The sequence below is a fragment of the Conger conger genome, chromosome 8, assembly GCF_963514075.1.
Source record: "Conger conger chromosome 8, fConCon1.1, whole genome shotgun sequence".
Taxonomy (NCBI): domain Eukaryota; kingdom Metazoa; phylum Chordata; class Actinopteri; order Anguilliformes; family Congridae; genus Conger; species Conger conger.
The window spans coordinates 11092873-11119005 of record NC_083767.1 but is presented as its reverse complement, the minus strand read 5'-3'; the positions used below and the strand labels follow the sequence as shown (position 1 = coordinate 11119005).

General features: G+C 39.5%; 1 protein-coding gene across 1 annotated transcript; it reads right to left on the bottom strand.

The window, feature by feature from the left end:
• Positions 1-889: 889 nt before the first annotated feature.
• On the bottom strand, positions 890-8612 carry LOC133135130 (sodium/hydrogen exchanger 9B2). Its single transcript, XM_061251912.1, has 11 exons — positions 8570-8612; positions 7964-8134; positions 6667-6809; positions 6046-6173; positions 5340-5515; positions 4455-4561; positions 3965-4114; positions 3304-3412; positions 2681-2817; positions 2100-2301; positions 890-966 (listed from the first exon to the last, which is right to left on the bottom strand). The coding sequence occupies exons 2-11, from the start codon at positions 8127-8129 to the stop codon at positions 890-892; spliced, it is 1395 nt and encodes a 464-aa protein (XP_061107896.1). The 5' UTR covers positions 8130-8134; positions 8570-8612.
• Positions 8613-26133: the final 17521 nt, after the last annotated feature.

Here is a 26133-nt window from a genome sequence, read left to right as displayed (position 1 = left end):
GCAAAACCCCCTTCGGCCCTCGCTAAATTCCGTCATTGGGTTAGCGTGGGGTTTTACACTAGTATAATAATTTATTAACCACAAAGTAAAATGTTTGATCCCTCTTAGATCAGTTAACACTGAGCATTGCAGGCCATATTTTGCCCGATAAATACTAATTAGTTAGTTTAACTGACTGGCACTGTTTCTCACACTCAAAGCAAGCATAACAATACAAATAATACAAATAAAGCACTTTAGGAACAAATACTTTATTTACTACCATAAACAGTTCCATGAAAAGCTATTATGTGGATAAGACATAGCATAATGTAATAATTATTTGCTCATTATCACAACTGACAACCCAAGCTCAAGCCGGGATATTACCGTACCTATTGCTACGAAAGCCATTTTCAAATCAAACTGTATTTCAGCAGTCATTGAAATGGCTTGAAATGAACCATAACTCTTTATGGGTAAGCTGATAATGTTTCAAAGGAGTATCATGATTTCCTGAGGATAAATTGTCAATCATCATAAAATGTAACAAACAAAACAACATACTTTACAAAAAGACAGCTACTAATAGTACAGTACTCAATCACACATTGCGGGTACAAAATGGAGTTGTGGCATTTTTTAAGGTCTGGATCCCTGTTGTTAAATGGAAACCCAGCTGTGTGTATAAATGTACAATGACACACAGGAATTCGAGCGGTGTGTAACTGACTGGCACTGTAAAATGAATGAAGAGTGCCCTGGATTAGAGGAAGTGGCAGTCACAGGACGGTGGCGCATGAAATGCTGTGGAAAATGCCACTGTTTCCCTCCCACTGTGGGCTGCACTCAGTGTTGTGCTTTGGGTCCTCTGGTCATTTAACGCCAGACATCTTTGGTGTTCTCCGGGCTATATTGAACTCTCCCGTGTCATGGAGGGCTGTGACACTGGATCAGGCACAGACTCCAACACCACTCCTGGTCTACCTGCTTTTTTAACAGAAATACATTGCACTTAGTACACAGAAAACAACAACAGAAATGTATGGTTTTTAAGATAAACATTTTGTGAGTGCTTGTGGGATATTGAGCTTGAGTTCAAAAATTCCAAAGTGAATGGGCTCCAATACAGCTTTTTAAATTTAGAACTTTCATACTTTTAAACAGTATTTTTGTGTGGAACTTCACACATATACTGTATTTAGTGCCCTATGAACAATGTATTTATGACTCATTTTTGTTACAAATTTAATTTACATCCTTATACTTCTGATGTCTCGAAATGCAGGAAACGAAATAGCAGTGTATAATGATATTTACAGTAACATTTGCAATAGGGCAGGTTGAGCACACAGCAGGATTCTTAAAAGCAGTGTGAAAGTGCCTTCATGACATTTGAGAAAAATTCCATACTTTTTCTGGCATTCTCTTACAGCATTCTTACAGCCACTTACTGTAAAACACAGCTTTTGACACAGTAAGGCCCTGTTTACACGACAGCGGTTTCTCAAAAACTGAAAAGTTTTTCCCTTGCGTTTCTGCATTCATACGACGACGTTTAAATATTTGAAAGGCTGTAGTATGCATGCCAGGCCAGTGGGTGGCGGTGCAGTTTTGCAACTCAACACCACAGAATAACACCACGTGCCATGCACAAACAAAAACAACAAACATGGCGCAAGGACGGATGAGGTGGTGGAGTTATTTTTAAGAGTGACCCTGGATTACAAAAGCGAAAAATCGCAAGAGAACACTGACTGGGAGTCCTGCCAGTCAAAGTACTGTGATATCTTGGGTGGATTTATAGAGCAGTATCCGAGCGAAACAGTGTTGTTGTGTTTTGGCGCATGCGTATTAGGGTCCGTGTCATCACAGTTTCATGTCATCACCCACCTCCTCCCCTCACTCCTCCCACCATTTTCACAAATATTGCATTTTACCAAATTACACGGAAACGGTAAGGACGGCATTTCAAAATAATTCCACTCTGGAACCCGTTTTCAGCCCTCCAAAATGAAAGGCCCAAACAACGAAAGTGTGCCTTTTTCGGCAGGCACTGTTGTCATGTGAACGGGGCCTTAGAGAGTGTGAGAGATGGGTGATTGCGAGTGGCTGCTTACCCTCTGTCTGGGCACTTCCCAAGGCAGGCTCTTTGCGTTTCTGCAGCAGTCTGGGTCCTGCCAGGCCAATGCCCAGGGCCCCTATGGGTGCAGTTACCAGTATGGCCAGGACCGCCACCGTCAGCACGTTCATGCCGTACTTCTCCAGGACCGGGTCACCCTTACTCCGGGCCATGTCCAGTGCTGTTGATCCAATAGCTGCCTGGACAGAAAGTGTGACCTACTGTAAATGGTCCAAAACATAACTGACCATCAAAAGTCAGACAAAAGAATTTAACTTCAGTGGCAATGAAAGTTTGATTTTCATTGCCACTGACTTATTGTAGAGTGAATTCAGGTAATTTGGGACACTTCAGTTTCTTATCAAGACTGGCAGTGAGGGCAGACTCAGAAACTTTCAAAGTGTACCACTTTTCATAATGGAAAGGTCAGTTGAATGGCATCACTGGCTATCCCATAGTTTCTAAAAAAACCCACAAGTCAACATGCCCAAGTGACTGTCAATTATGTTCTGGGCCTCATCGTTGAGTCTTACTTGCTTTTCCCACCAAGCTTTGATGGTATATTTCAACAACTTGTACCTGTACGGTGGCCTTGGGGAGCCAAGCCACAGCGATGAACAGTTTCTCCTTCAGATTAAACCCAGCGAACAGCACCATGCAGTAGGTGAAGAGAATACGCACAACCAAGCCAACACTGAGAGTAGCCAGACCCAGCCCTGAGAGAGACAGGGGCAGGACACGTACAGTATGCATGGTGAGAATACAAAGAGAACTGCATAGCAATTATTACAATATGGGGCCATTATTGGGACTAAAGAACTCACTAATAACTGCCTCATGAATTCTTAATAATTAGAAATTAAGAAATTGATATCATTGATAAAAGTAGTATAGCATAGCTGGAACCATATCAAGACCATTGTTATGGAAGTAAAAAAAAGCATGTTAGTATTTATTTTTCCAAGAATAGAACAAAAATAGGAAAATACAATGAATAGAGCCCATTAAACTCTAATACAAGAGATTCAGAAGGCTGGGTACAGTATAATTAGGCTGCAAGATGCTTAGCTCTCAGCACACCATTTAAAGTCACAGGCCAAGGACTTGCACACCTTCATTTGTTTTTTTTAACAAAAAATGATTCTTTGTAACAGGTCATTGGACCAGTTTGGAAGATTGTTTTGGGGCTCATGAGCACTCACACACAGTACTGCGGTCCAGCTTGGAGACGGTGATTTCAGCTCCGATCAGCCCGAACAGCAGGGGCTGGAAGATGTCCCAGGATATCCCAACAACCGCTGCCACTGGAGCCTGGAGAGTCCAAGAACAGGCATGGAGAGAAGGGGCACGTGTTGCTTCCATTCTATTAATCCAGAAAACCTTTCAAAACCTAATTGTAAACCTATTGTATTCCTGCAGGGCTGGCATGGATGCTGGTTCTCATTTTCACCGACTGGCCAAATGAGCAAATTAGCTGAATACCCTGGGTATAGAAACACATTTTTCTAAATTGAATTTAGAATTGTATCCACCTGCAGTATGAGGATGTGTAACTTGGCAATTCATTATTCAGATACTTGGCACAATTTTTAATGAGGGAAAATTAATTAAAACCAAGTTTGAGATTTTTTTTTAGTTTAAATGAAGGTTTTGCGCCCCACCAATTTTCAGCTCACCAACCACTGCTGGTTTGGACCCAAACACAGCATTAATTCATGGACTTATAGAGAGAACTGTAGGTCAAATAGTAATGATTGAGCTAGTTAAATAATTCAAAACAGAAGTTGCCATGAAAATCTGAAACATATGCCCCTTTTTTCCCAAACCAAAGGAAACATTCTCTCAGCAGTATGGCTGACTGACCTTTAGCTCTCCCCAGGCCAGTCCAGCCAGGAAGGCCATCACCAGTGTACACAGCCCCCCTGCACCCGAGAGGCCAGCAACACGACTTCCAAACACCGCAAAGATAGACAGGCCCAGGAGCAGACCACATCGCTTCATCACCAGGTCTTCCTGTAGAGAGGAGAGAGAGAGAGTGAGAGTGAGAGAGAGAGAGAGAGAGAGAGAGAGGGAGAGACAGAGAGAAAGAGAGAGAGAGAGGGTGAGTGAGTGAGAGAGAGAGAGAGAGGGTGAGAGTGAGAGAGTGAATGAGAGAGAGGGAGAGAGAGAGAGGGGTCTATAATGTAGATTTATTTATTGATTGAGTTGGTTGAATGATTGATTGGTTGGTTGGTTGGTTGATTGGTTGATTGATCAACTTTTTGGTTGGTTGAAAGTGTGTTTGAGTGATTGATTGACTAATGACTGACTGATAGACTAATAGGTTGATTGATTGATTGATTGATCCTCTTACTTGGTCTTTACTGGGGAAGAATCTCATATATATCCCAAGGACAGCCCCCGTGACCATTCCCCCGACCACCTCCAGGATCCCCTTTCCCAGGTTGTACCAGGTGGAGCCTGTGAGAAAAACGCATGAGGTCAATTCTAATGTTCACATGCCAAATGAAAGCTTGAGCTTAACATTACTTCTTTTTATTCAACTATACTAAATGGACTGCGTATCATGGGATTCATCGGACAGTAAATACAGACAGTAAAAATATGACATCAATGTTCTCAGTGACAAATAATTTGTAATCGGCCAGTTCAACAAGACTGCACATCATGTAATCACTGTCTACAGTCGTGCCACACATATAAAAGAGGAACTTGTTTGATTTACGCCCATAAACCTTCTCAGACGTGTCTTTCCCTGTTCTTTCAGGTATATTCATATTTACATTTGGTGAGGGAATAGCGTAAATGGAAATTCACATACATTGTGACGTTTGCTTTGTGTCCTTTGCATGTCTAGTTTAACATGGCTGTCTAAGGATGGAATTACATTATTTAACGCAATAAATTATACAGCCATTGTAAATTATATCAGCTGGTTGTTCCACTATTCTTTTTACTGTTTATCAGTACTGGAGTCTGTCAGTTAATCTTTATTTCTAGATTGCAATTTATTGAGCTTCATATTCATACTGCCACTAGAGGGAGTACTTGGAGAATACTGTCTCACAACAAAACTGGAACTTATTGGAAGTTTAACTGTTTTGAAATAATATACGACTGCTACTACTACTGCTACTACTACTACTACTACTACTACTACTACTAATAAAATATTATTATTATTATTATTATTATTATTATTAACACAAAGAATAATAAGAAGAGAGGCAGTGTTAACCCGTGGCGAATGCCATTCCCAGGCAGGTAGTGAAGCCGGTAATGGCCAGGATGTCGTCAAAGCTGCCGGCAGCCATCAGCAGGGTGGGGATGCCCTTCTCCACCCCGTACCCATCCTTCTGCAGGAGGAGCATGGAGGGGACCACCACGGCAGGGGAGACAGCACTCAGCACAAACCTGCAGGACAGCACACGCTGAAGCATATCTAAACTACACTGTCCCAGGTGAATACAACAGCTTTAAATCCAACTGCTGGCATAGTACACACTGCAACAAAAATATGTTTTAGTCTTCTATTTTTACATGTAGTATTATTTCCATTACTTTTTTCCTAAATAAGATAAACATCATTCATTAGCTGAGATCAATTTTAAGATTCGCCATTTAAACAGTAACTAGCAAGCTAATATTTTCTAAAAAAGGACGATTTTAAGATTCAACACTATTTTTGCAGTGCATGATCATACACAGGGTTCCTATCAAGCAAAAAAAAAAAAATTAGAACTTCTGGGCTCAGATCTCAGGCCTGCAATGGCTAAGCCAGCACCAGGTTCTACCTTTTTTCTTGTAAGTCTCAGTATGATTATTTGTCATATGGCAAATACTGTGCCATAACAGATTCATGTTATTTCCTCAGTCTGACGACCCTGTAGCACTGCCGTATATTATAAACATCAGGACACAGGACAAAGGACAGGCCTCTCCACCCGAGGATGAAGCTCCAGATCCACGGCAGGCCCATCATGATGTGGGAGAGCAGAGCCACAGTGCTGGCCTCCAGTGAGCAGGGCCCCACTGCCACACGCAGACACACAGCTTTCAGTTTCCTCAGAGCCTGGAGAAAACACAGCTTTCAGTTTCCTCAGAGCCTGGAGAAAACACAGCTTCAGCTCCTACACGCTGGAGGTAATATACATTCAGCTCCACTTCATGTACAATAAATTTAAATATGTAAGTCTCCGCATTACAACAAGCGAAAGCTTTAACTACAGTATTCCGTTAACCTCCAGAGACCCAGGAGAACAAAAGTTTAAGTATTTGACATTTTTCAGACACAATACAAGTGTCTTAGATGTCAAAAGCATGTTGCAGTGAAAATTTTACATATTACATAATACATATTTTATTTTATTTTAATTGAATATCCTTTATGAGAAATACTGTATATGGCTCAGAGAAGCCACGCTGTTATGTCTTCATTTGAGGACACAGGGTCTCAGAAGGTTAAAATGAATTTGGGTCAGCTCTGCCGCTAGGCACACAGTATATCATGTTTTTTAAAAGATGTTAATTAAAGTTAATTAAAGTTAATGAAGTTATCCTGATACCGAGCCGTTGAGTCCCAGCCCGGCTCTGGTGAGGATGATCGCCAGGGCGATGTTCCGCAAGGCCGAAGACCATCTGACATCAATGTGGACCGCGTCCGTGACCACGGGAATGTTGCGCAGCAGAATCCCAGCCAATAGCATTCCTGCGAGCACATATAAAATCACCTGAACACACAGTGGGCCTCCTCTTATCTGCACATCTGCGAATGACAGGGGCTTGCATCAAAGTATTTATGGCATTTCTTGTTTGGTTGTGTCCAGGTTGTAAGATGAAGGAGCTGCAATTGTACTCCTGCAGGGCTGAGTTCGTTTAGCATGGACAAGATCCACAGCACGACATTTAAATGAAAAAAAGCACACACTGTATCTGTTATATCTCGATATTATTGTTTGTTATATTTGATCTACTGTGTTTCAGCATCTGAGTTTCTGGTCAACTGAGAGTTCACTGGCCAAGTAAATTCTCTCTTCTCGTTATTTATATTTCAAGTATGAATGGAAGCAATGTTTTGATATATGCATGGAACACTACACACCTATTTTGTAAAACAAAAAAAGGAACTAAACATGATGTTATCACAAGACACATAGTAAAAGACCGCGTGTACTGGTAACTCAAACATAAGGAAGAGTTACGAGCCCATAAAAACCCATGTCGGGCATGTTATAATATTTATATTTAAAATACATTTTGAACCCAGTGAACTTATACATTACATAAATTTTGGTCTCCAAGTTCAGGCCATTTGAATATCATTCTGTTTCAGTCTCATTTTGTCATGTGACCATCCCTGGTCGGAGCCACCATGGCAGGGTATTACACTGCACCGGGGGGTGGCAAAGCCTGGCACAGTAGCTATGCCCAGGAGGGTACAAAGTTCCAGTGGCAGCCCGATCAAAGCAGCAGCTTGTCCGGTACAACAAACAGTGAGGTGGACTTTGAGCTGTAGTGAAAGCCATAATCAATGTAATAAATATGAAATGTAAATCTACTGTACCTCAGCCAGTAGGAACGGTACAGGACATCATGTGCATGGCTCATTCGAGAACGTGAACTACTATCAGCTCAATCAAAGATTAGATTTATAGTGGAAATTTGCTGGACACATTACCGTAAATCAGTTTCAGTTCACGTATAGTGTTTATTATTATTATTATTATTTATTATTATTATTATTATTATTATTATTATTATTATTATTATTACTGTCTATATGTGTTCATATTTTTAAATGAATAAAATAAAGATACTCATTTAATTATCAAATAATTTCTAATGGGAGGATTTGGCTCTTACCAAGCAGAGGAGGGAAGGGGGGCAGGGTAGGGAACCGAATCAGCCCCACCAGCTTCCCCCCACACACGGCACAGATAAATAACACCACGATGCCAAACAGGTTCCCTCCTGGCAGACACTCTTTCTCCGTGATCGACCACACCACCCCGAACAGCACTGCACCCATAGTCACTGCAAGAAACACAATATACGTATCTAAGGATATGTTCTGTTATTATTTTTATTATTTTTATTTTCTGACCATGACGGGGACAATGATGATGATGATGATGATGATTATTATTATTATTATTATTATTATTAGTAGTAGTAGTAGTAGTAGCAGCAGTAGCAGTAGCAGTAGTATCAGTAGTAGTATTTCATATGTAATATGTAAAATCCTAAAATAACCCGAAAATAACCCAGAGAAAATTGTACCACCTGACCACAAGGTGGCGACATCTTCCTTCATAAAATATTCTTATGGCCAGTGAAGCCTGTTAAACTGAGCATGAAATCCAAATCCAAGGTGTCATTGCCGCCATATTCCCACACAAGAAATTATCATGTTTTACTGTAGCACCTACAGAATCCATCCCTCTGCCCACCCGGACCTCAACACAGTACCTTTAGTTATGATAGAGGCGAAAAGGCCCCTGGGCGGACATGGGCAGGCTTCAGGGAGCTTGGAACAGCCTGTGCTGTGTTCACTGGTCTGCGTGCCCTGAGTGTTCCTGTCCGGGTCACAGTCCTCCTTGGTCATACTGGGCTTCTCCTCCACATGCTGTTAAAACAGAGACAACAAGCTCCTGATCTGTCTCTGCAACATCAAGTCTTTACTTTAAAACCTTATAAAACAATGTATCTGCTCACACAAAAACAATTTCCTCATTTTCCCAGCAATACCTGCATGTTCGTTATCATGTTGCTGGTAGTCAAATCAAATGAACTTAAGGATAAAAATTCATACCATGTTAGTGGTCCCCATTGGCCTTAAAATACAACTTTTTCTTATGAATGTTCTTGTAACATCAATAATGGTATGAAAAATAATGAATATTTTGGATATTGATCTAAATCCTGATTCTGAAGCGATGTTAACACTATTTGTTTGGGATGCAGAGCAGGTCCTGTGAATAAAAAATAATGTAAACCCTTGTTTAACTTTTTTCAAAATAAAAGTTCTTAATTTCCACTAATTCATTAAGAAGTTACAACACTATAATACACATTTTTAATATCTACTCAAAGCTGAAAATGTTTACCTTTGGCTCAGCCCCGTACTCCTCCGTTGGAACCCATGGTTTGGCCTCTCCTTTCATGGTTCCTTTTTTCACAGGTCCTGGTTTATTCCTCAGTCCCTCAGCTGAAACTAGACTCTGTAAATGCAACACAAGCACTGAAGCTGATTAGGGCAAGGTTGCCCATATCCTAAATGGGGAGGTGAATTTCTTGTCTGTCAGTATTAGAAAAGCTGCCCTTTTTCATGACTAAGTTAGCTACGCAATATATATGATTGTAATAACTGCCTATTGAAAAATCAGAACATGAGCTGCGTGGCAGACGCTTGTGCCGCCCTGTAAGATTGCTGGCATAAGAAAATACAGTATTAAAACCTGACTATGCAAAGATGACTCTTGTAAAACCCTGGCATTAACCACTTTATTATAGTTTACATATGTGACATGCAGTCATGCACACCACACACTAATAACACTTTTGTGTAGTGTAGACCTACTGTACTCTGTCTAACACTACGGACCTAACCACACATACTGCACATTTATACTGGAAGCTGAGGTTGGAATAAACTTTATCAACATTCACTAGCTCTTAAATGCTCACACTTTACAATAAGGTTCCATGAATTGGCATGAACGAATGTAGTTGTTAACTAACTACTACTGAGAAGTTCATCTGTACAGCTCTGTTAATGTATTTGTACATCATTAATGTATGTTAACAACTACAATAGTTGTCAATTAATACTGGAATGAAAAAGTCAGTTAACGTATTTGTTAATGTTAACTAATTATAATTTCATTATCTGGATCGCCATTGTATATATACGCATGTACAAATACATTGTTTGCAAATGCATGAACACATGATAAGTTAATTTCATGCTTAATTAATGTGCTTGTCCATCATTAACTCAATCATGTTTACAACTACATTAGTTAATATCAATTCACAAACCTTATTACAAAGTAAATACCTTGCTTGATTGAGCTTTATTACCAAAGATTATGGATGACATAGTACAGTTGATATGAAAGACACAAATTATCTAACCTATTCCAGTTATTATTGGACACAAATACCTTGTGGTTTGTAAAAAAAAAAAAAATCCCAAGAAGAAAAAAAAAAGAAAAAAAGAATTATGTAATCCTGAAGGTTTCCTTGGGAGAGACTTGATCACTGTTTAACACTGCTTGCAAAGCTAGATAAATGAGACAAATCAAGCCAAAGCGATCTAACAATTCACTCATGGGCTAAAGTTATGAGTCTCCTGACTCTGACCATTCTGTCTAAAAAGGGAACTTAAATTATGACAGATATGTCTCACCATTGTAGGCTATCGGAAAGTTGTAGAGTTTGCCACATTTTTGTAATGAATACATGAATAGAAATAAGCACACATACACTGCTATCAGTACAATACGAGGTACAATTGTTGTCTTGGATACAGGATAGTCATTCAGATAAAATTATTTATTTTAAACACGGTACTGTATTTTATTCACATGTCATTTGACTGACGCTGTATACCTGATTTTTAATCCATCTCTCTTTCTCTTTCACACACACACATACACACACACGCATAGAAACGGGGAACACAAAACACACACTTTTGTGACTCCAAAGCCTTGAATCACAATGGCACATTCAAATATTGTATTGTAAGTTAGATCTGAATAACATATTTCACACATTCGTAACCATTTTGTATTGTGTTTCAGTGTAAACGGAAACACCTTCATATATCTGGTCACTAAATGGTGACTAGTCATTAAATGACAAAGCATGTGCTTGTAATTACATAAAATCCTCGACTCATTCTCGTAGTCGTGATATGCTTTTGTAGTTACGTCCCTCACACAGTTTATCATTTGCAAACCGTTAATGTACAGGTATTCCATTCATAATGCGAACGTTCAGCAGACAATACCGCCACCACAAAAGATGACTCTTACAACCCCCACACTTTCCTCACCATACTGGAGTCCCAAATGGTGACTCCCTGGGTCTTGTGTCTGAAGGTCCTCATCACGGCGCACTGCATTGCGGCACAAAATGGCAAATCTCTCTTCAATAACTCGCAGCCACAAATGATGGCCGTTACCGTGAACATCGACTGTGAGACTCCTCGGACTCATACACGCTTATACACACTCTGGTCGGGTCGTCTACGCGGTCGTAAGGGGCAGCACAACAACACCTCACCGCCTTGCTGTCATGCAGTAGGGCATGCATCATAGGCCTCTGTGCCCAAAAACAATAATTCAGTCGGATCCCTTTAAGCTGGAACACATTCTGAGCCCTGCACCGTAATTGAAGCTTCTGTGTTGCGGCATTTAAGTACTGTTTATTTATTTCCCTTAAAAAAGAGTTGACGTGGTTCCTGGCCGTGGCTATGGCTTGAAGGCAGTCACTTGTAGCGAAGATCGCCTGCTGAATGCATTCCCTGTTCAGTGAGTTAGGAAACTGAAGGCACGAACTCAGAATAATTTCGTAGGTCTGCTTTCAGGTGAGTGTTTTTATTTATTGTTTTTAGAAAATTGACTGACCAGATCCGAAGAGAATCCAGGAATTGAATAAATATAATAAATGTAACAAATTACAAGCATGTAGGATATGGATTCTGATTCACCACACATACTGTATGTGTATACAATTAAAAAGGGAAATTGCTGCAGCTGTCTGATAATCCAAGTGATTCTAGTCTCTGACATAATTGTTTTCAAATTGCCTTCAAGTCATTTTTGCTGAGGATCTGTAAAAAAAAAACTGCCATGTTTTGTCGATGACTCAGCAAAAGTGTGCCTTAAGTTTGGTGTAAAGCATTCCTGTAAAACTGATCGTAATACCTACTGTCAGAGCTGAAAATAGAAGGCTATGGTCTGAGAAAGACAAGTGCAGACATAGATCACTGTTAAAAAAAAAGTCAAAGTGAGTGTGAATAGGGAATGGAGATCCCAGTAATGTCAAACATTACTGTCTGATTTCTGTCCAGAAGCTATCCAACAGTGCTCATTTTCTTTATCGAGTTTTGGATACACTTAAAGTGTACAATTAAGTATATTTAAAATAACTTTTAAGTTTGGGCCCCATGTATGGGCAGGATCCTTTTGAAAATGTTTTAGCTAAAAGAAAAGGTAAATACAGACTGCACCAGCAGGTAGGGTTAGGTGGGGGTAGGTCACACACTGTCGCACCGCTTAAAAGTCCCACAGTCCCACAGTGACTGTATCTAAGGCAATAGCGTACTCTAGAGAACATGCACATCTGCTCTCTCTTTCCCTGCGGTGAATGTCTCACTGAATGAAATTAGGAGCTGCTGATTCGGATTTGGCGAATGCCATACCCATGGCCTTTGAAGTTCAACACAGAACAACACAGAGTTGGCCTCACCTGAGGGGGAGGGAAGGGACATGAAAGAGGAGATGTTATGGATCAGGACACCACCTGTCCCAGCTCTCGATATTAAAGCGTAGCTGCAAGCTCAATACCTGTCTGAATCTGTGCATATCGCGCCCGGTGTTGCCGTGAATCAGTTCTGTCCCCCGGCTGTGAAAGTCAATGGACTTAAAAGACCGCAACCTGAAATGTTCTGCTTCGCCAGGGAGGGTATTTTTTATACGCTGCTTTCAATTTTTTACAGCAGCGGGGACTATGAGAATCACAGTCGATGCAACTGCGACTTCATGAATACGTGATGAAGGTCAGTTTGAGGAGATGACCGGGTCTGTTGTGTATGAGACTTGCTATCTATTTTAAGGCATTTTGGTCCTTGCATTGTAAGAACAAGAAAGCAAGGTTCAATGTAAGTTTTGGTTGATAGTAAGGGTAACACACTTTGTATACTGCTCATCTGAAAACAAGACATGAAGGAAACATATATTTCATCCAACAAGTTATCATCACATCCTGTCAGGTGTGACAGGGGCTCTTAATTCCCAGGGCAGAAATACCTTGACATGGTTAACACAATCATGAGCTATCTCACTTCTGAAACCAGGTGAGCTGAGGAGGGTAAAGGGAATGGAAACCTGGGCTGTCACCAAAGCATCCAGCATATTTGCAAAGATTTTGTGACCTGTGATACAGTAAATAAGGAAAAGCATTACATAGACTTGCATCAACTTACACCTGCTTCGTTTCTCATAGAAGTTCAGACATTGCTATGACAATCCACGTCTGAACTCAATTTGATTGAAGCCGGTCTACTGAAACAGTAACAACTGTAATAGGAATTATTGCAGATGTTTTTTCCAGTTTTTCTTCCTCTGTGCCAAAAAAAAACTTAAAATAGACATACACCAATCTTCAGTAATTTGAGTTCCCTTTTTACCATGTGTTCCTGTTAAGTTCAGACACTAGACAGAGGAAGTGTCTGCAGATTTTTTGTGAGAATCAGTCAACATGGCATGGTGCGATGGGAAAGTGGAAAATGAAGGTGCGCACAGCAACACAAACGCAATGATATGACAAGACTGAATCAATACTACGTCATTTCATCAATGTGATACATGGAGAATGTGTAATGAATGTGTTTGTGCATCTACTTCTGGTAGATAGTTTAAGAAGTAGTCTTCACCAGTAGGTGGCACTCTCCACAAGTTTGCAATTATAAGTATTCTGAACAGAAAAGGCTCCAACAATCATTAACAGCACAATTTGTGTTATCTTTAAGGGGGCACATGGGTGTGGTTCTTTATTAGTGAGTACGCCTACTCATATATTCTTACTCTCCAAACAGACAGTATCGTGTCAACAGTGGACACCCGCACTCAATTCAGCGGCAAATTTGAGCATACTGTACACTTGCTGTGTATGCGCTACACATTCTTAAACAGGGGCGCAGCCTGAATGTGAAACATACTGTTCAGAGGAAACAAATGTCTGACTCATCGGAGATTAAGCTGTTACACATTAAAATGAAGACATTTCCATTCATCGCTTCACTGTTGCCCTTTTGAAACAGCCTGACATACCATAGATCAGATACACTGCACGTAAAGACTGCTTCTCATTGGTTTTCAGTACTGTAGTTTTGTCTTATGTCAGGTAATTATAATTGACTGTTATTTTATTTTAATCATAATTTTCCCCTTCATCTTTTTCATGTGGAGCTGTGTGTGACTATTAAAACAATCTAACGAAAGGTTCCTCCAAGATGTTTCGTGTGCATTGAGGTTTCAGGAGAACAGAGTAAGTATTACACTCAGAAGCACTGCAAGGATAAAGAGCAAATCCCAAAAAGAGTAAAAAAGGGGAACAAATCACGTGTTGTAACAGGAATCCTCGAGCAGGAGTAACGTCTCAACAAAGATGACGTGCCTTTATAAATGGTAAATGGTTGGCATTTATATAGCACCTTTATCCAAAGCACTGTACAATTGATGCTTCTCATTCACCCATTCACACACACACTCACACACCAAAGGCGATTGGCCGACATGCAAGGCACCGACCAGCTCATCAATAGCATTTGGGGATTGGGTGTCTTGCTCAGGGACACTTTGACACAGCCCGGGAGGGGGATAGAGCCGGCAACCCGCTGACTGCCAGATGACTGCTCTTACTGCCTGAGCCATGTCGCCCGCATTTCATGAAAATAAAGTGTTTGATGTCAACGTCACTCTATGTCATTATCCAGGACTTTTCTTATGAAAAGATAGAAATAAACTCAACACGCAAGCTAAGAGATACTTAGGATGAACAAAATAATAAAAGACCATTCCATGTACAGTACATAACAGTACTGTATTGGGGAATTAATGTAATATGTCTGAAACCTCTCTGGGAAGATCTGCTCCTTCAAAATATTCTGGTAGGAGAAATTCAAGATTACATTTAGGGCATTTTATTGCAGCGCATAATTGAACTTGTACAGAGGAGAGATGTCTTTAGTCTGGTTTATGGCCACTTTAGACATTTGTATAATGAAGGCTTGATTTGAGTTTTCTCCGAGTTGTCTTTTCTGTGTGATGAATCCCATCTGAGTTTGAAAATGCAGTAATAACTTTTGTGAAACCTCATAATGAACATTTATGGTAAAAAAAAATAAAAAAATAAAAAAGATGAGCCCTGTTAAATACATTCCACTATTTGGCTTCAGAAGTAGCACTGTGTGTTTTCCACATTGACACTTCCAACTGTCATATTTCCTTTGAGAGGACACAAATCAGTATGTGGTGAAATATCCTGCTGTCTTTCAATCAGGAATAGATATATGAGGTTGTCCTTTTGTGAAAAAGGAATGAATGTGTTATAATTATAATCACATGGAGGAAACAGATACCTCCCCCGAACTGTATAATCAGAGGAAAATATCACGCATGCACAAACAATATCCTGATTAAGGAGGCATTTTGTCTTATAGTAAGGTATCCTAGTAACAAAAACAACAAAAAAGAAATGTAACTAAACAAAATGACACACAACGTAAAATGCTCAGTGTTACATCAAATCTAACACGGTACATATCGTATGCACCCTTTAAGGCTAATAAGCATTCCGTTACTGTATATAGTATATAGGGTGTGTGCGTGTATGCTAATTTGCATACATAACGTAATTCATAATTATAATATTCATATAATGAGTAAAAGATGATGAATGATTATTAGTACTTGATAATCCATTATTATAATTTAATTTTTGAATAATATATTTTTTTCTGTCAAAACACAGCTCTGATATTATTGGATTTTTACGGTTATGTTAGTACTACTTTTTTGGTTAGTCTTATGAAACACAAATGCCTCTTTTCCTTTTACATTGTACTCTGATTCCTGTCTGTTTCGACCCATCTCTTTGCTGTTGTTTGTCATCTCTCCTGCAGCATCTGTAGAACCAGGTCAGTAGGCCACACTGCCCTGTCATGCTGTGGGGTAATGATGCGGGTCTCCCTTTGTTCCTGCTTTGTGGCCCCTCCATCTCAGCAGGCTATAGAAGTGTCACAGGCCATCGCTTCTACACTAGATGTTGGGTAACATCTATCTCATTGTAGAAAATAAAACATAAAAATGAAAAATGCACATATCTTAATGTATAAGGGAGGGACCCTGCAGCGTCTAGAACAAAGAAGTGGAAGAGAGGCTGGGATATGCTGCCAGGAAAGACGAGGAAAGTACATTTAAGATTCTGTGCTGCATGTGATTGAGTTACCTCTCAATGGAGATGAAAGGGGTCACCTAGCAACCAAAAGGCCCTTCCGTTGCTGATGCACTCTACTACCCTTAATGATAGTAGATGAGTGGGACTAGTTACTGTATGTTCACTCCTCATGCTGCTTGCAGAGAAGTGAATTGATTTTTAATAATGGCGCGCGCACACACACTTCCTGTTTAATCATGGTCTGCCTTGGTCTTATGCCAGTGCTTTATGGAATGGCAAACAAAAGGTAGAGTATTCTCAACTGCCACAATGCAATTTAAAAAGGAATTAATTACAATTCAGGGAGTAAGAGCCAAATACTATGTTTCCGTAATGCATTTGACAGGTTTTTTTCTATTGATGTGGCACTATCCTTCATTTCATACCATTTGTACATTTCAGCAATGGCAAGAAAAGTGATTGTTAAGATCTGATTTATCTTAGAAGGGAGTTTTGCTGGTGAAATGTACACTCACTGAGCACTTTATTAGGGAGGCCTGTACACCTACTTATTCATGCGATTATCTAATCAGCCAATCGTGTGGCAGCAGTGCAATGCATAAAATCATGCAGATATGGCTCACAAGCTTTACTGTTCACATCAGCCATCAGAATGGTGATTTGATTTAGTGATTTCAACCGTGGCATGATTGTTGGTGCCAGACAGGGTGGTTTGAGTATCTCAGAAACTGCTGATCTCCTAAGATTTTTGCACAACAGGCTCTGGCGTTTGCAGAGAATGGTGCAAAAAACAAAAAATATCCAGTGCGCAGCAGTTCAGTGGGAAAAACGCATTGTAAATGAAAGGTCAGAGCAGAAGGTGACAGCAACAAAAATAACCGCACATTACAACAGTGGTATGCAGAAGGACATCTCTGAACACACAACGTGTCAAACCTCTTAGTGGATAGGCTACAGCAACAGAAAACCAATAAGTCTAAATAATGAGCCTAATAAATATCTAATAACCAATATCCACGGGACTACAATGTCTTTTATTAATTGAAATCACAAGGCAAAACAAGAAAGCAAAGACTAGAGAAGCCAGTTTAATCACAAATGTTACACTTTATCAAGGGAATTTATATTAAAAAGACATTATGTTATATTATTTTTTAATTTGCTTTTAGATTATAGTTTAATGAAAATGTTTGAGAACTATGAGGAAACTTCAAAAATATGCGCAATCGACCATCATAGGATCTGAGCCATTCCTTAACAAAATGATGCATATGATGCATAAGTGATCCATATGTGTGTGTGTGTGTGTGTGTGTGTGTGTGTGTGTGTGTGAGAGAGAGTTTAAATCATCAAACTAATTATCAAAGTGCTTGATGCTACTTTGTGGCTTGGTCACAGAACAGTGGCTGCTGTAAATTGATTTTGTAAAGCTTGTCTTTGATGGATCCTCATTCCTCACTGATTCATTTGTGTTCTAATTGAAGGGCACACAAAGCCACGAGCCATCCATCGCGCCTTAAATTCATATGCCTGGATTCATATGAAGTTATTAACACAGACTGTTTCCGCATTCCTCTTCTTAGCCAGGCATTGACATTCTGTTCATTTGTCTGCTTAATTTACAAAACCCCATTAATTGGCAATGAATTACTGTCCTGGCTGATTTATTAAAGTGCTGGAACTTGCTGGCGATGAGAGAATCAAATAAATTACTCAGAGATGGAAAAACATCCAAAGTTTACCTCAAGCGCCAGCAACTGTACCATACTAATTACAGAAATAAATAACTGAATCCCACTGTGTATGACCTCTTGTCAGTTCTAAAGCAGGAAGACCCTACGTTTCATTAAATGTGGCACCATAATTGCACACATTGACACATTGCTTGTGCATATGCTCACCTACATAAACCACTGCAACAGAAGAAAATCAGGCACAATGCGCTGATGAGAGAACATTATGAATCCAACACAAACCATCTGAAAAATAAAAGAACCACCTGATGTTATGTTTTGTTTCGGAATAACCCGAAATAACAGACAGGCAATTAAAATAAACAATTCAATAATTGCATACGCCACTCAATCTAATATTAGAACACAAATGTAGAACTGCTCTGTCATATTCAATATGTCTCAGCAATGATGCATTGTAAGTACTTTGCCGCCCTTTAAAGCATTTAAGGGCGACAGGGATGGTGCGGTGGGTAGCACTGGTGCCTCACAGAAAGTAGGTCCTGGGTTCGAATCCCGTGTAGAGCATGTTCTCCCCGTGTTCTCCCCGTGTTCTCCCTGTGTTCTCCCCATGTTTCCTCCGGGTACTCTGGTTTCCTCCCACAGTCCAAAGGCATGCAGGTTAGGCTGATTGGAGAGTCTAAATTGCCCGTGGGTATGAGTGTGTGAGTGAATGGTGTGTGTGCCCTGCGACCTGTTATATTCTTGCCTTTCGCCCAGTGTATGCTGGGATAGGCTCCAGCCCCCCTGCGACCCTGTTCAGGATAAGCAGGTTAAGATAATGGATGGATGGATGGATTTAAAGCATTTAAACCTAGTTTCCTATGAATAGTGTTGAACAGTGCATTGCCCAGGCACCAGCTCCAGTTCTGAGGCTAGCCTTGGTCAAGGGCAATGGCAGATGAATACGTACTGTTAACATAAAATAACATAACATGTCTTTTGGTGTGGGAGGACACTGGAGTACCCGGAGGAACCCCACATGCATACAGGGAGAACAGGCTCCACACAGAGAAGATCCAGACAGTCGGGACACGAACCCAGAACCGCCTTTTTTGGGAGGCAACAGTGATAACAGTGCTGAATATTTAGTCTAATTTCTATACTGCTATTTCGCTTGCTGAGAACAACAGGTTGGTATGTGGCATGAGATTATCATTTAATTTGTTCCGCCTTTTTTTTTTTTGAGTGACTATAAAAAACCATGTTGCAATATTTATCAATATGCTTATATTTAAGAATATATTTCCTTACTACCTGCCTGTCATCTCAGACATATTAACATAAAACATTCATTTGGGCGTGCCTTAGAGAATGTTTAAGGTGTTACAGAAGAAAGTCCTGCTCCTGACACTCAACTGATAAAGCACTGCATAGATTTGACGTTCAGAAAAAGCATATTGTGTGAGCAGATTGTTCAGTTCCAGCAGAAGTGTGTTCTAATAATGTTCTAAAATCATAGCTGCTGTGTAAGATTTCAGAAAAATATGAGCTGCCTCTTAATGCGTAGAAGCCTGGAGTGGGCAATCCATAATAATATGCCAACTCAATGACCTGATTTAAAAATGTATTTAGAATTATATGTCATAAAGTAAATGGAATCCAACAATATCACAATGGTCTGTTCTGTTTTGGAGACAAAAGACATCATTAGTGCAATTCCACCGACATTCTAGTTTCAGCCCATGTATACTGTACAGCCAGTTCTCATGGCATGTGTGCAAGGTTTTCAAAATGAGGCAGAGAATGATCCAATACCTTCTTTTACCCAGGCCAGGACATTTGTTTACATGGCCTAGGCACAGCAGAAATGAATGCACTATGCAGATGGAAATTATACGCTGAAGAGGAGGTTGCAGAGACAGAAGCTGTTGAGCTTGAATACGTCTTACAGTATCTCATACCAACATGTACGTGTATGCCATTGAATTTGTACGAAATAATGATGAAGGACACGTCTTGCTAGAAAGGCCTGTGCTATGCAGAATACCTGGAATATCGTCCTACTTAAGGTCGGAGCAAAAAATAACAAATGCTTGGCATGTACATAATAGTAAAATGGTGGTGTGTCAGGCAGTAATAACTGACAATTGACTTGAGGGGCTCATTCACAAAGTGTGAGAGTGCCTGGCAAACATGCAGGAATGTTCTGGAGGGAAGAATTAATGTGCACATGGATGTATTTGAAGTCCAAAATGAGTTCCTTGACAGCCCTGTGATTGGAAAAGTAATCAATGTAGATGTGAGGACAATCATAAACCCCTGGCCTCCTGCTTAGGAGGCTTTCCGGTCAATTTTACACATTTTAGAGAAATTAACTTCTGTCTATGCATAATTAGACCTAAAGAAAATGAAGCCTGCTGAAAGCATGGGGCACTTAGTGTGGAAAATTGATGTGTGAGAGAAAGAAAGGGAGAGAGAGAGGGGGGTGGAGAGAGCAAGAGGGAGCGAGAGACATTTCAGAAAATCCCTTTCATTTTGTTTTGTTGAAGCATGACAAACAAATTTGCAGATGGCATTTTTGAGCAAATTTTAAGATAAGGTTATTAAGGAGAGATTTGATCCAGCAGACAGATCGGTGGCTTGGTATCTCTATTTTTAACAGAATTTAGCAGGTTGAACGACGTCAGGGGGGCTGAGGAGAGAGCTGTAGCCCAGCAGTGATCACAACAACGAGCTGTGCCCACTCCGGGAATCCTGCCTCACTGAAGGGCCTTCTCTCACCAGAATCTGGAGCGGCTCATCTGCCAACTATGAACAAGCATGCTGATAAACAGCCCCTTCTGCCAATTGAACACATCTGAATAATGCGAAAACATTCAGAAACCCTAAAGGGGTGAACCTGGCAAAACGAGCATGACGCGCAGTGACATCAGGGTCACCTGCTGCCATGCCAAACGCTATGCCACGGATTGAAAGGAAAACAACAACGTAAAGGAATCCAATTCTGTTACAGAGACTGAGTATCAACGATGGAATTAAAAAATTAAAACCCTGTTTGAACACTGCAGAGGGTGAAGACAGACCCAAAACGTTTCAAACACTTCTTTTCACACCGGAGTCACAAGCCGCACATGCACAGGGTTGAGGTGGAGGAGATCCAATCATACATGTGTGCAGAGGCAAGGCCACGGGTGCCCAGAATGTTAGCAACAGCAAAGCTGTCCCTACCTCCCATATCCGTGAGTGATGCAAAGCCAATTATGCATCACAGACAAGGGTTGGGTTTGATCCAGGACCATCCATGTGGTGTTCACCCATGTGCCACAGGCAGTGCTTTTACAGAGGGACCTACCCAGCAGCGTCTCCATCACAGCCAAAGGTACCAGTTCAGCTAATTAACTTGTATATAATAATGTGGGTACTGAAATAAAATGAACCCTGCTAAAAGCACAGGCCTCTTAGTGATGAGAATTGATACACGCATGGGACATATGGAACATTCCTGTAGTGTGTGAGAGAGAGAGATAGAGAAAGAGAGAGAAAGTGAGAGTGTATAAGTGTGTGTGTGTGTGTACGTGTGTGTGCGTGTGCGTGCTTGTGAGTGTTTGTGTGTGTGTGACACGAAATCCTACACCTCATAATTCACTGACTGCAAGCAATACAAGATTCACACTCTGCTTATTCCATTTTTGGATATGCACTGCCATCCAAATGACAGGGCCTATTAACAAAACCTCTTCAAAATACAGCAGACATTAAACAAGTTTTATAGAGAGAGCAGGGCATAAATCAGATTATTCCTGGATACCATCTACTCTGGATGCCTTTTGGTGACTCTCTAACTGAAATTAAATCATATTTCATTTTTTCGGCATGATCCTATTTATTACGCTACACTCTTTATGTATTGGGAAAAAAATCCTTGGGGATTGTACAGGCCTAGTGAAGAAGAACGGGTATTAACAAATGAGGGAAGAGCCTTAATAGGTTGCTGTATTTTTTGGATAATAAAATGCCACACATTTATGGCATAAATTATGTTATGTTTGAAAAAATCTATTGCAATGGGGACATAACTTGATAACTGCCTGTAGTCCATCCAAATGTTTACCACAGCAGTAATACTCTATACACCGCACCCCAACAGATCTAGATGTTTATAACGTTTCTTTACAACAGCAGTGTGGAGTGTGAGTGTGAGATTATTTTATTTATAATCTGTGGTAAATCCTGAAAAATAGTCAAAAACCGTGTTCTTGAAAATTGAATATTGGACCTTTAAATAATCATGTGTGGTGCAGCTATAATTTTAAGCAAGGAGGTTCATCTCAATCCCTTCAATACATCTGCTGCTCCATACACACCGCTAGCGTATGAAGCCATTTATTATATCAAAGACACCATAAATAACAACAGACTGGCATGGTAATGCAAAGCTAATGAGAAATTGCCTTGCCAAGCCTTTCGCTCTCACATAAATAAATATCTAAATAAATAAATAAATAAATAGTTTCAATTGCATGTGCTATACCCAGAGGGGATTTCTAGGCTTTACTTTGCCTCCAAACATGTGAGGGAACGGCTATGTAATTACTAGGTGATAATGAATACTTTAACCAGAGTCTCTGGCAAAGTGCCTTTCACTGTGTGTTTGCTTTTGTCATGGAACTCTAATATCAGCTATTATTTTAATGGATGCTGACTGTGCGATAACAACCAAGAGGAGGTGAGGTCACCGGGGAGCTACCGGCCTCTCCAATAACTCTCCCCTGTCCACACAATTACCAAATCTTTACTCAGCGGCACGAAGACCCTGTTGTCTTCTCAAAGGAGGTGTCACTTAGTATTGCCCCCGCCAGGCGAAGCTGTTGCCTCCTCCTCATCTCATTTCAATACCTTCACGGCCGTAATGCGAGTTTTGGTGGCAGCTGCTGCCTGCTGTCTGAAAAAAAGATTGATTAACTTGTTTATCACTTTTCCTTTCAGCTTTGCCATTTTTTAAAAGCTAATGTAGTTCACCTTAGACTCAATATGAGATTTCCACAGAGTATTACAGGGCAAAGTGATCATTAAAAATGAATTAAATGACACTTTCCCAGATAAACACATCTGAAGAGTGAAATGGTTCCTCTTGAGCAGAGAAATTTTGTTTTTTACCTTTGCTCAGAAAAGCTACTTCTGCTACTATTACTACTACTACTACTGCCACTAATACTACTACTACTACTACTACTGAATCAGAGTTTACATGTACTGTATCTTGAACTCCTTGGCATTATCTAAGTGTGAAGCTATAGCTTCACTCCTGTGAAGAGCTTAAATCAATCATACCTATAATTTTTGGCCAGGTTAATTGAAGTTACACCCACTTTCTCAGGTTTCACTGCTTGCTAAGGATGTGACTTTATTGCTATGAAGTAAATTGTGACTATCATAATTTCAGTGATACATTAAAGCAGGTAAGTATATTTTGCCTTTTTCAAGTGTATTTGCTATAGACTTCATTTATGTTTGTTCTGTGTTGTTCTATTTATTATGTACAATAAATAAATGCATGAATTAATTATATTCTGCTCCATGTACGAATATGCTCTCTGCCAAACACACACAACACACACACACACACACACACACACACACACACACACACACACACACACACACACACACACACACACACTTCTATCCAAATTTCCAGATACAGGAGTGGAATCCCAGCCTTTAATCAAGGGGAAATTAAAATTAAGTTCCTGTAGCAGAGAGCCCAAACATTCATATACCATATATGCCATTTATTTATTATTCATACTGGATATAATAAGGTATATGCTTTGATGGGGGTAGGGGGTTATGTAATGTTTGGTGTGTGTGTGTGTGTGTGTGTGTGTGTGTGTGTGTGTGTGTGTGTGTACATCTCTGTACATCTTAAAATAATAATAAACTGATAGCATGCCTTGGATTTTACTTCCATTTTCAAATTTTAAGAGACTATTAATGTTTTCAATTCCATTTCTTTTAATGTACTATTATTTGTATTAGTATTTGTTATCACTGTCTGATGGAGGAGAATGATTAACTTTGTTAATGTCATGTTAATGTCAGAGTAACAGGCTAATCAGATTAGCCTCCATTTGAGTTTGTCTATTAAATTCCTATGCAGTCATTTGCATGATTAATACAGATTTAATAAACGCACTGGATTGTGGGACACATCCCAGGTTACATTTCTCCAGCCACACTGGTTTGAATTGTGCTTTGTGTCATAATTTAAAGTGCTAGAATTTACACTTGAGACATTAGGGATCCTTTTTTAAATCTCACTACAGGCTGCCTGGCATGTGGCACAGAATGAGCTCTGAAGAGGGAAGACTGGAGACACACTTGGATTAGAAGTTAGCATTTAGCTCTTGTTAGCTCTTGTTTCACTCTCCAGCTAAATTCATTGCTGTCATCTTAAGAATCACAGAAGGAGAGTCATTCAGTTCTCAAGAGCAGGCTTATATTAAATGCTTCAATCAATGACATTCTGCTGCAGTTTGATAAATCACTACAATTACTTAGTCCACCACAACTGCTTTAGCATGGGGATGAATTTGGATAGCATCATCTACTTTTAAAGAAATGAAGCCCGTTTTGTGATTTTTCTTTTTCATTCTAAAAATGTTAGATTTGCATGTTTATTTAAATAAAATATACTCTGATGCCTGAAAAAGAGATTTCCTAAGGGGACACACTGCCCCAGAAAAGCTCCCATTTGCAGCGAATTACTTTTTTTGCATGCCATATTCCATTATTGTATTCCAACATATGATATAATATTGCTTAGACATGAAGAAATAAAAACTGATAATGTCTTTTAGGACGGCATTAATCACAATGACCGTGTTATGAATTTATTGGGAATAATTGAATTAATTGAATTTTATAGACATTTTTGTAACTCCCTTGAACTCAAAAATACTGTTCATATAATGACCAAGCTAGCAATAATTTTGTCAGCCATGGCAGTGACCCCATGCTGAATGAATGGTTTATTTGCACAGGCACACACAATCCTGTTTCCTGCCAGTATGGGAAGTCTCTGTGAATCTCATAAAGCCATTCATATGCCGTTATCTATAACCATAATGTTTCGGAAAAAAGAAAATGGTGCATAGATCTTGATTTTGTTAATGAATTTATGGATATGGATTTATGTCCATGTATAGCTTTCAGAATTATTTTACTCAAATAATATACATTTCACAGTATGTTTCATATACTTCTGTGTTAAAAGAATACGGACATGGACTAAGAAGTATTGGCTCAGTCAAAAACTTACAAGATTAGTTTTTGAAATAAAACTAATCTCATAACAATTTGTTCCATGGAACCTTCTTCGTGAAATATGAAGGAAATTCTGCAAATGTCACATGGGGCCTGCTATATAATATTGTAAATGTAGACTCAATCATATACTTGCAGAGATATTGCTCCATTTTACACTCTCCAGCTACTTTAATGAGACCAGGTGTAAAGCTACTGTATTTCAGAAATGTTATCTTGCACATTGACTTCTCTTATGTGCATTGAAATTGCCAAGTAATAAATATTACACAATTTTATGATTTTTGTACACATCCAGAACCTCTAGAAAATTTAAAGTGGATTTAAAGTGAGCCTACCTTAAATGTCAGATGGTCAGCATAAAAAGAATACCCCAGTGTATTTGTGTATTTCAAACTTCCAAGTATTTTCTATTTTTTTCTATGAAAAGCTGCTAGTTCACATTTGAAAATAAAAAGGAGAAAATCAACTCTTAGTTTCAAAGACAATTTTCACACGTTTATTCAATGAATGTCCGAAATGACACACACAGTGACTGTGACGCATTCACGTAACACTACATAACACACTGATTACAATGGAGCAATGCAAGAAACTCTGCTTAGTGCATCGCTAACAACAAAGTTTTCATGTGATCAAAATATGATTTGTTAAGTATAACAGCCAAGAGTATCTGATGACCCCTTTCTCTTAAGACAATTGTAACAAGCTTTTAATCTCCTCCTGTGATTCTTGCTTTTGACATACATTGACACATTGAAAAGTGAGTATTTAGTTACTCATTTCTGTAAAAACTAATTTTGGTTGCCTCAAATATCTAAATGTATTTATTTATACTTA